The following is a 10,827-nucleotide window of genomic DNA, read 5'->3' on the forward strand; positions in this document are numbered from 1 at the left end:
CGACTGATCGTTATTTCATTTCAAGGTTTTATTCGATGTATCATTTATTATTAGTGGGACGGAACTGGGGCTAAACGGGGAACGTGGAGGACCCCGCCCGTAATCCCGAACCCTGGAGGGACGGTGCCACGCCCTTCACGACTCTGTCGTTCTTTAAGCAAGGCACGGCGGTGGAAACACACACACACACACACACACACGGGTTAAAGTGCAGAGCCTCGTCACACCAGACGTAACGTTACTCCAGACGCGTCCCAACTCTTAAGGAAAAATAACTTTATTGATTTATTGCGATGGGATTAAAAGCGAGAGGTTTAAAGGTTTAATAGCAGCCCCCCCCCCCCCCCCCCCCCCCCCACCGTGTTGAAATGATTCAGGTAAAGCGACCCCCCACACACACTTAACTGCACCGCGAGAGTCCGAACGTTCCGGGGGGGGGGGGAGGAGGTTCTCACTCCAGCTTGAGGTCGCCCTTCAGCTTCCTCTTGACGCGCGAGTACGGGCTCAGCTCGTCGTCCACGATGAAGTCGTACAGCACCCTCACCCACGACGTGTAGCACGGCAGGTCGGCGTAGTACTCGGCCGCGATCTGCTTCACCTGTGGGGGGGAGAGGAGGAGGGGGGTAAGAATGAGGGGCGTGTGGAACGACCGGCCCAAGATCTATCGGCTAGGTCCCTAACACGGCATGTAAACGTTTGACTCGGAGCCAGAGGAACCTTCGGAGGAACCTTGTGAGGAATTTTGAGAGGAACCTTGTGAGGAATTTTGAGAGGAACCTTGTGAGGAACCAGGCTGAGCAGGTACCGGTTGGGTCAGTTCCTGGTCAAGGTGGGTCAAAAGTATTTGGACGGCACTTTATTTGGGATCTGACCCTATAACCTACTGGCAAACTATGATTGGGGGTCCAGATACATCTGACTCGCCTTGACACTGACTCAATGTGAGAGGAACCTTGTGAGGAACCTTGAGAGGAACCTTGTGAGGAATTTTGAGAGGAACCTTGTGAGGAATTTTGAGAGGAATTTTGTGAGGAATTTTGAGAGGAATTTTGTGAGGAACCTTGAGAGGAATTTTGAGAGGAACCTTGAGAGGAACCTTGTGAGGAATTTTGAGAGGAACCTTGAGAGGAACCTTGTGAGGAATTTTGAGAGGAACCTTGTGAGGAACCTTGAGAGGAACCTTGTGAGGAATTTTGAGAGGAACCTTGAGAGGAACCTTGTGAGGAATTTTGAGAGGAACCTTGAGAGGAACCTTGTGAGGAATTTTGAGAGGAACCTTGTGAGGAATTTTGAGAGGAACCTTGTGAGGAACCAGGCTGAGCAGGTACCGGTTGGGTCAGTTCCTGGTCAAGGTGGGTCAAAAGTATTTGGACGGCACTTTATTTGGGATCTGACCCTATAACCTACTGGCAAACTATGATTGGGGGTCCAGATACATCTGACTCGCCTTGACACTGACTCAATGTGAGAGGAACCTTGTGAGGAACCTTGAGAGGAACCTTGTGAGGAATTTTGAGAGGAACCTTGTGAGGAATTTTGAGAGGAATTTTGTGAGGAATTTTGAGAGGAATTTTGTGAGGAACCTTGAGAGGAATTTTGAGAGGAACCTTGAGAGGAACCTTGTGAGGAATTTTGAGAGGAACCTTGAGAGGAACCTTGTGAGGAATTTTGAGAGGAACCTTGTGAGGAACCTTGAGAGGAACCTTGTGAGGAATTTTGAGAGGAACCTTGAGAGGAACCTTGTGAGGAATTTTGAGAGGAACCTTGAGAGGAACCTTGTGAGGAATTTTGAGAGGAACCTTGTGAGGAATTTTGAGAGGAACCTTGTGAGGAACCAGGCTGAGCAGGTACCGGTTGGGTCAGTTCCTGGTCAAGGTGGGTCAAAAGTATTTGGACGGCACTTTATTTGGGATCTGACCCTATAACCTACTGGCAAACTATGATTGGGGGTCCAGATACATCTGACTCGCCTTGACACTGACTCAATGTGAGAGGAACCTTGAGAGGAATTTTGTGAGGAACCTTGTGAGGAATTTTGAGAGGAATTTTGAGAGGAACCTTGTGAGGAATTTTGTGAGGAATTTTGAGAGGAATTTTGTGAGGAACCTTGAGAGGAATTTTGAGAGGAACCTTGAGAGGAACCTTGTGAGGAATTTTGAGAGGAACCTTGAGAGGAACCTTGTGAGGAATTTTGAGAGGAACCTTGTGAGGAATTTTGAGAGGAACCTTGTGAGGAACCTTGTGAGGAATTTTGTGAGGAACCTTGAGAGGAACCTTGAGAGGAACATTGTGAGGAATTTTGAGAGGAACCTTGAGAGGAACCTTGTGAGGAATTTTGAGAGGAACCTTGTGAGGAACCTTGTGAGGAATTTTGAGAGGAACCTTGTGAGGAACCTTGAGAGGAATTTTGAGAGGAACCTTGTGAGGAATTTTGAGAGGAACCTTGAGAGGAACCTTGAGAGGAATTTTGAGAGGAACATTGAGAGGAACTTTGTGAGGAACCTTGAGAGGAATTTTGAGAGGAACCTTGAGAGGAATTTTGAGAGGAACCTTGTGAGGAACCTTGAGAGGAACCTTGTGAGGAACCTTGAGAGGAACCTGGAGAGGAACCAGACTGAGCAGGTACCGGTTGGGTCAGTTCTCGATCAAGGCAGGTCAAAAGTATCTGGACACCCGAGTTAAAATGGATTTATTGGGAGGATGGATGGTGAATAAGTTAAACGCTAATCCGCCACGCGATCATTCCTGACTAAAGGGCATGGACCAAAGGTCTCCTCCGTGCTCCGGCGGCGCGTGACCGGTCTCACCTGAGGCAGCCGCCTGCCGGGAATGCTGGGAAAGTCGTGGTGCTCGTTGTGGTAGCCCACGTTGAAGGTCAGCAGGTTGAGCGAGCCGTAGTAGGAGTAGGTCTCGTGGCCCTTGAGGAACATGTAGTGCTCGGCGATGAAGTGACCCGAGATGGGGTGGAGGCCCATCCCCAGCATGGACCCGGCCATCATGTACACCACGGGCTTGACCCCCCACAGCCGGTACAGGAGGACGTCGAAGGCCAGCTGGACGGCCGCGTTGGCCAGCTCCAGCCGGCTGACGGGTTTGGGGTTGATGCACAGCGGCCGGGCGGCGTAGAAGAGCGGCTGCAGAGCGATCCACACCAGCTTGCGCGCGCGGGTGCAGAAGAACCAGCCCTCGAAGTCGGTGGGGATGTCCACGTCCACGCCGTCGCCCCCCAGGTAGCGGTGGTGGTCCAGGTGGTAGCGCTTGAACGAGGCCGAGTACGGCAGGCCCACCGGCAGGTTGGCGAACACGGCGAACCAGCGGTTCCACCTGGCGCGGCTGTTCCCGAAGGCCGCGTTGTGCGAGATCTCGTGGATGGCCAGCGTCATGGAGTGGTTGACGCAGCTGCCGAAGGCGTACGTCCAGAACAGGACCCACTTCCAGTCCAGGTCCTTCACCAGGTAGAAGGCCAGGAACTGGACGGCCACCATCAGGCAGACGATCCACTTCAGACGGGGGTCGGGACCCATCAGGGACTTGATCTGGGGATATTTGGCTGGAGAGAGGAGAAGAAGAATAATCAACTGTCCATAATTATATTGAATTCTTCGTAAATACAGCGTCCCATTATATCCGACACCCTATAGAACAAGCACTATACATGATGGTTTGTGTTTTTAGTAATAACACCAGGCTGAAAGTGGCCAGCCAGGGTGTAGCGTCATATCCCAATCCCTATTTTATATATTTATCCAAAAAAAGGTGAAGAAAATACCTTGAGAGGAACCTTGTGAGGAACCTTGTGAGGAATTTTGTGAGGAATTTTGTGAGGAACCTTGAGAGGAATTTTGTGAGGAACCTTGAGAGGAACATTGTGAGGAATTTTGAGAGGAACCTTGAGAGGAACCTTGTGAGGAATTTTGAGAGGAACCTTGTGAGGAACCTTGAGAGGAACCTTGTGAGGAATTTTGAGAGGAACCTTGTGAGGAACCTAGAGAGGAACCTTGTGAGAAATTTTGAGAGGAACTTTGAGCGGAACCTTGTGAGGAATTTTGAGAGGAACCTTGAGAGGAATTTTAGAGGAACCTTGTGAGGAATTTTGAGAGGAACCTTGTGAGGAACTTTGAGAGGAATTTTGAGAGGAACCTTGTGAGGAATTTTGAGAGGAACCTTGTGAGGAATTTTGAGAGGAACCTTGAGAGGAATTTTAGAGGAACCTTGTGAGGAATTTTGAGAGGAACCTTGTGAGGAACTTTGAGAGGAATTTTGAGAGGAACCTTGTGAGGAATTTTGAGAGGAACCTTGTGTGGAATTTTGAGAGGAACTTTGAGAGGAACCTTGTGAGGAATTTTGAGAGGAACCTTGTGAGGAACCTTGAGAAGAACCTTGTGAGGAATTTTGAGAGGAACTTTGTGAGGAATTTTGAGAGGAATTTTGAGAGGAACCTTGTGTGGAATTTTGTGAGGAACCTTGTGAGGAATTTTGAGAGGAACCTTGTGAGGAATTTTGTGAGGAACCTTGAGAGGAATTTTGAGAGGAACCTTGTGAGGAATTTTGTGAGGAACCTTGAGAGGAATTTTGAGAGGAACCTTGAGAGGAACCTTGTGAGGAATTTTGAGAGGAACCTTGTGAGGAACCTTGAGAGGAACCTTGTGAGGAATTTTGAGAGGAACCTTGTGAGGAACCTAGAGAGGAACCTTGTGAGGAATTTTGAGAGGAACTTTGAGAGGAACCTTGTGAGGAATTTTGAGAGGAACCTTGTGAGGAATTTTGAGAGGAATTTTGAGAGGAACTTTGAGAGGAATTTTGAGCGGAACCTTGAGAAGAACCTTGAGAGGAATTTTAGAGGAACCTTGTGAGGAATTTTGAGAGGAACCTTGTGAGGAATTTTGAGAGGAACCTTGTGAGGAATTTTGAGAGGAACCTTGTGAGGAATTTTAGAGGAACCTTGTGAGGAATTTTGAGAGGAACCTTGTGAGGAACTTTGAGAGGAATTTTGAGAGGAACCTTGTGAGGAATTTTGAGAGGAACCTTGAGAGGAATTTTAGAGGAACCTTGTGAGGAATTTTGAGAGGAACCTTGTGAGGAACTTTGAGAGGAATTTTGAGAGGAACCTTGTGAGGAATTTTGAGAGGAACTTTGAGAGGAACCTTGTGAGGAATTTTGAGAGGAACCTTGTGAGGAACCTTGAGAAGAACCTTGTGAGGAATTTTGAGAGGAACCTTGTGTGGAATTTTGTGAGGAACCTTGTGAGGAATTTTGTGAGGAATTTTGAGAGGAACCTTGTGAGGAATTTTGAGAGGAACCTTGTGAGGAATTTTGTGAGGAACCTTGAGAGGAATTTTGAGAGGAACCTTGAGAGGAATTTTGTGAGGAACCTTGAGAGGAATTTTGTGAGGAACCTTGAGAGGAATTTTGAGAGGAACCTTGTGAGGAATTTTGAGAGGAATTTTGAGAGGAACCTTGTGAGGAATTTTGAGAGGAACTTTGTGAGGAATTTTGAGAGGAACTTTGTGAGGAACCTTGTGAGGAATTTTGAGAGGAACCTTGAGAGGAACCTTGTGAGGAATTTTGAGAGGAACCTTGAGAGGAACCTTGTGAGGAATTTTGAGAGGAACCTTGTGAGGAATTTTGAGAGGAACCTTGTGAGGAATTTTGAGAGGAACCTTGTGAGGAATTTTGAGAGGAACCTTGTGAGGAATTTTGTGAGGAACCTTGTGAGGAATTTTGAGAGGAACTTTGAGAGGAACCTTGAGAGGAATTTTGAGAGGAATTTTGAGAGGAACCTTGTGAGGCACCTTGTGAGGAATTTTGAGAGGAATTTTGAGAGGAATCTTGTGAGGAACCTTGTGAGGAGCCTTGAGAGGAACCTTGTGAGGAACCTTGAAAAAAAGGTGAAGAAAATATTAAATATGAATAAAATTTCCACCCAGTGTTTAAACGAGCCGGCTGAGGTAAATCAGTCAGAAGCGGTTCAGACGCGGACCGTTAATTATCTCGTTTTATACCTAAATGAACCATAATTTGAACATTATTTTTATTTTCATGCTTGTTTGTTTAACCTAAAACATTCTGAAACACGAGCGGTTCGAATTCATCTGAATATTTATCATTTCATTTCGATTTGTGCTAATTAGCTCGTAGCTACGCGGCTAATGCTAACACGTTAGCATTTTAGCACGTTAGCACCGATCACGCACAGGGAGTGGCGCTCAGCCATTAGCCGCGTTAGCTTTAGCCCTGGTGACATAACGGTATATTTAATGATTTACTGGACCGGTTCGGAGTCCAACAGCGGTGTGTTTTACACTTTAACCCTAAATATCCAGATAAACAAGAAACCCGCGACGGGACTTTTAAGTTGGTCCTCAAATAGCATCAAATTAGGAACCGATTCCGGTCAGATATGGAAATAACGGCGCCCACAGACCTCCAGGTAAACATTCACCACCCACAGCCACGATTACTCGCTTTATTTACTCTGTTAAACACTGAAATAAAGAAATAAAAGTCTAAACTAAAGCGTAAACACTCACCGAGGATTTCTGTCCTCCTGTCCGCATGAGGCTGGTCTGTATAAACCCATTCATAATCATCACGGGCCACCCGGTTCCCCATCTCACTAAACCTCTATTAATATTACCCCCAAAATACCCCAGTGTTACTCCTAATACCCCAGTGTTACTCCGAATACCCCAGTGTTACTCCGAATACCCCGTGTCCCGTGTTCCTGCAGTTTCCTTCCCGACAGCAGAGAGAGAACACAACAGTTCCACCAGCGCTCCCAGTCACACAGCGGAGAGGGTTCGGATCTGCCCGAGCCGACTCTGTGTCTGATTCCAACCGATCGAGTCGATTCAGTCGGTTACGCAAGGTGGAGAGAAAAAGACAGTGAGAGAGACAGACAAAAAGAATAAAAGAAAGAAATAATGAAAAGAACAAAAGAAATAACAAATAAAAAAGACAGAAATAAAGAAAGAATAAAAGAAAGAAATAAAGAAAGAATAAATAAATAAAAAAGAATAAATAAAGGAAAATAAAATAAATAAAGAATACAAAAATTAAAAAATAAAAGAAAGAATAAATAAATAAAGAATAAAAGAAAAAATTAAAGACAGAAAGAATAAAAGCAAGAATAAAAGCAAGCAAGAAAGAAAAAGACAGAAAGAATAAAAAAATAAAATAAAAGAAATACAAAGAATAAAAGAAAGACAGAAAGAATAAAAAAGAAATAATAAAAGCAAGCAAGAAAGAAAAAAGAATAAAAGAAAGAAATAATAAAAAAGAATAAAAGAAAGAATAAAAGCAAGAAAGAAAGACAGAAAGAATAAAAGAAAGAAAGAATAAAAGAAAGAATAAAAGCAAGAAAGAAAGACAGAAAGAATAAAAGAAAGAAATAATAAAAAAGAATAAAAGAAAGAATAAAAGCAAGCAAGAAAGAAAAAAGAATAAAAGAAAGAAATAATAAAAAAGAATAAAAGAAAGAATAAAAGCAAGAAAGAAAGACAGAAAGAATAAAAGAAAGAAATAATAAAAAAGAATAAAAGAAAGAATAAAAGCAAGAAAGAAAGACAGAAAGAATAAAAGAAAGAAATAATAAAAAATAATAAAAGAAAGAATAAAAGCAAGAAAGAAAAGACAGAAAGAATAAAAGAAAGAAATAATAAAAAATAATAAAAGAAAGAATAAAAGCAAGAAAGAAAGACAGAAAGAATAAAAGAAAGAAATAAAGGAAGAATAAAAAAAACAAAAAAGAATACAAAAATTAAAAAATAAAAGAATAAATAAATAAAGAATAAAAGAAAGAATTAAAGACAGAAAGAATAAAAGCAAGAATAAAAGCAAGCAAGAAAGAATAAAAGAAAGAAAGACAGAAAGAATAAAAAAATAAAATAAAATAAATACAAAGAATAAAAGAAAGACAGAAAGAATAAAAAAGAAATAATAAAAGCAAGCAAGAAAGAAAAAAGAATAAAAGAAAGAAATAATAAAAAAGAATAAAAGAAATAACAAATAAAAAAGACAGAAATAAAGAAAGAATAAAAGAAAGAAATAAAGAAAGAATAAATAAATAAAAAAGAATAAATAAAGGAAAATAAAATAAATAAAGAATACAAAAATTAAAAAATAAAAGAAAGAATAAATAAATAAAGAATAAAAGAAAAAATTAAAGACAGAAAGAATAAAAGCAAGAATAAAAGCAAGCAAGAAAGAAAAAGACAGAAAGAATAAAAAAATAAAATAAAAGAAATACAAAGAATAAAAGAAAGACAGAAAGAATAAAAAAGAAATAATAAAAGCAAGCAAGAAAGAAAAAAGAATAAAAGAAAGAAATAATAAAAAAGAATAAAAGAAAGAATAAAAGCAAGAAAGAAAGACAGAAAGAATAAAAGAAAGAAATAATAAAAGAAAGAATAAAAGCAAGAAAGAAAGACAGAAAGAATAAAAGAAAGAAATAATAAAAAAGAATAAAAGAAAGAATAAAAGCAAGCAAGAAAGAAAAAAGAATAAAAGAAAGAAATAATAAAAAAGAATAAAAGAAAGAATAAAAGCAAGAAAGAAAGACAGAAAGAATAAAAGAAAGAAATAATAAAAAAGAATAAAAGAAAGAATAAAAGCAAGAAAGAAAGACAGAAAGAATAAAAGAAAGAAATAATAAAAAATAATAAAAGAAAGAATAAAAGCAAGAAAGAAAGACAGAAAGAATAAAAGAAAGAAATAATAAAAAATAATAAAAGAAAGAATAAAAGCAAGAAAGAAAGACAGAAAGAATAAAAGAAAGAAATAAAGGAAGAATAAAAAAAACAAAAAAGAATACAAAAATTAAAAAATAAAAGAATAAATAAATAAAGAATAAAAGAAAGAATTAAAGACAGAAAGAATAAAAGCAAGAATAAAAGCAAGCAAGAAAGAATAAAAGAAAGAAAGACAGAAAGAATAAAAAAATAAAATAAAATAAATACAAAGAATAAAAGAAAGACAGAAAGAATAAAAAAGAAATAATAAAAGCAAGCAAGAAAGAAAAAAGAATAAAAGAAAGAAATAATAAAAAAGAATAAAAGAAATAACAAATAAAAAAGACAGAAATAAAGAAAGAATAAAAGAAAGAAATAAAGAAAGAATAAATAAATAAAAAAGAATAAATAAAGGAAAATAAAATAAATAAAGAATACAAAAATTAAAAAATAAAAGAAAGAATAAATAAATAAAGAATAAAAGAAAAAATTAAAGGCAGAAAGAATAAAAGCAAGAATAAAAGCAAGCAAGAAAGAAAAAGACAGAAAGAATAAAAAAATAAAATAAAAGAAATACAAAGAATAAAAGAAAGACAGAAAGAATAAAAAAGAAATAATAAAAGCAAGCAAGAAAGAAAAAAGAATAAAAGAAAGAAATAATAAAAAAGAATAAAAGAAAGAATAAAAGCAAGAAAGAAAGACAGAAAGAATAAAAGAAAGAAAGAATAAAAGAAAGAATAAAAGCAAGAAAGAAAGACAGAAAGAATAAAAGAAAGAAATAATAAAAAAGAATAAAAGAAAGAATAAAAGCAAGCAAGAAAGAAAAAAGAATAAAAGAAAGAAATAATAAAAAAGAATAAAAGAAAGAATAAAAGCAAGAAAGAAAGACAGAAAGAATAAAAGAAAGAAATAATAAAAAAGAATAAAAGAAAGAATAAAAGCAAGAAAGAAAGACAGAAAGAATAAAAGAAAGAAATAATAAAAAATAATAAAAGAAAGAATAAAAGCAAGAAAGAAAGACAGAAAGAATAAAAGAAAGAAATAATAAAAAATAATAAAAGAAAGAATAAAAGCAAGAAAGAAAGACAGAAAGAATAAAAGAAAGAAATAAAGGAAGAATAAAAAAAACAAAAAAGAATACAAAAATTAAAAAATAAAAGAATAAATAAATAAAGAATAAAAGAAAGAATTAAAGACAGAAAGAATAAAAGCAAGAATAAAAGCAAGCAAGAAAGAATAAAAGAAAGAAAGACAGAAAGAATAAAAAAATAAAATAAAATAAATACAAAGAATAAAAGAAAGACAGAAAGAATAAAAAAGAAATAATAAAAGCAAGCAAGAAAGAAAAAAGAATAAAAGAAAGAAATAATAAAAAAGAATAAAAGAAATAACAAATAAAAAAGACAGAAATAAAGAAAGAATAAAAGAAAGAAATAAAGAAAGAATAAATAAATAAAAAAGAATAAATAAAGGAAAATAAAATAAATAAAGAATACAAAAATTAAAAAATAAAAGAAAGAATAAATAAATAAAGAATAAAAGAAAAAATTAAAGACAGAAAGAATAAAAGCAAGAATAAAAGCAAGCAAGAAAGAAAAAGACAGAAAGAATAAAAAAATAAAATAAAAGAAATACAAAGAATAAAAGAAAGACAGAAAGAATAAAAAAGAAATAATAAAAGCAAGCAAGAAAGAAAAAAGAATAAAAGAAAGAAATAATAAAAAAGAATAAAAGAAAGAATAAAAGCAAGAAAGAAAGACAGAAAGAATAAAAGAAAGAAAGAATAAAAGAAAGAATAAAAGCAAGAAAGAAAGACAGAAAGAATAAAAGAAAGAAATAATAAAAAAGAATAAAAGAAAGAATAAAAGCAAGCAAGAAAGAAAAAAGAATAAAAGAAAGAAATAATAAAAAAGAATAAAAGAAAGAATAAAAGCAAGAAAGAAAGACAGAAAGAATAAAAGAAAGAAATAATAAAAAAGAATAAAAGAAAGAATAAAAGCAAGAAAGAAAGACAGAAAGAATAAAAGAAAGAAATAATAAAAAATAATAAAAGAAAGAATAAAAGCAAGAAAGAAAGACAGAAAGAATAAAAGAAAGA

General features: G+C 36.7%; 1 protein-coding gene across 1 annotated transcript; it reads right to left on the minus strand.

Moving 5' to 3' along the window:
• Positions 1 to 9: 9 nt before the first annotated feature.
• On the minus strand, positions 10 to 6,855 carry degs1 (delta(4)-desaturase, sphingolipid 1). The gene is made up of 3 exons (XM_063008786.1): positions 6,531 to 6,855; positions 2,808 to 3,550; positions 10 to 598 (listed from the first exon to the last, which is right to left on the minus strand). Exons 1-3 carry the CDS (start codon positions 6,610 to 6,612, stop codon positions 452 to 454), a joined length of 972 nt encoding a protein of 323 aa, XP_062864856.1. The 5' UTR covers positions 6,613 to 6,855; the 3' UTR covers positions 10 to 451.
• Positions 6,856 to 10,827: the final 3,972 nt, after the last annotated feature.

The sequence above is a fragment of the Trichomycterus rosablanca genome, chromosome 14 (genome assembly GCF_030014385.1).
Source record: "Trichomycterus rosablanca isolate fTriRos1 chromosome 14, fTriRos1.hap1, whole genome shotgun sequence".
Lineage (NCBI taxonomy): Eukaryota > Metazoa > Chordata > Actinopteri > Siluriformes > Trichomycteridae > Trichomycterus > Trichomycterus rosablanca.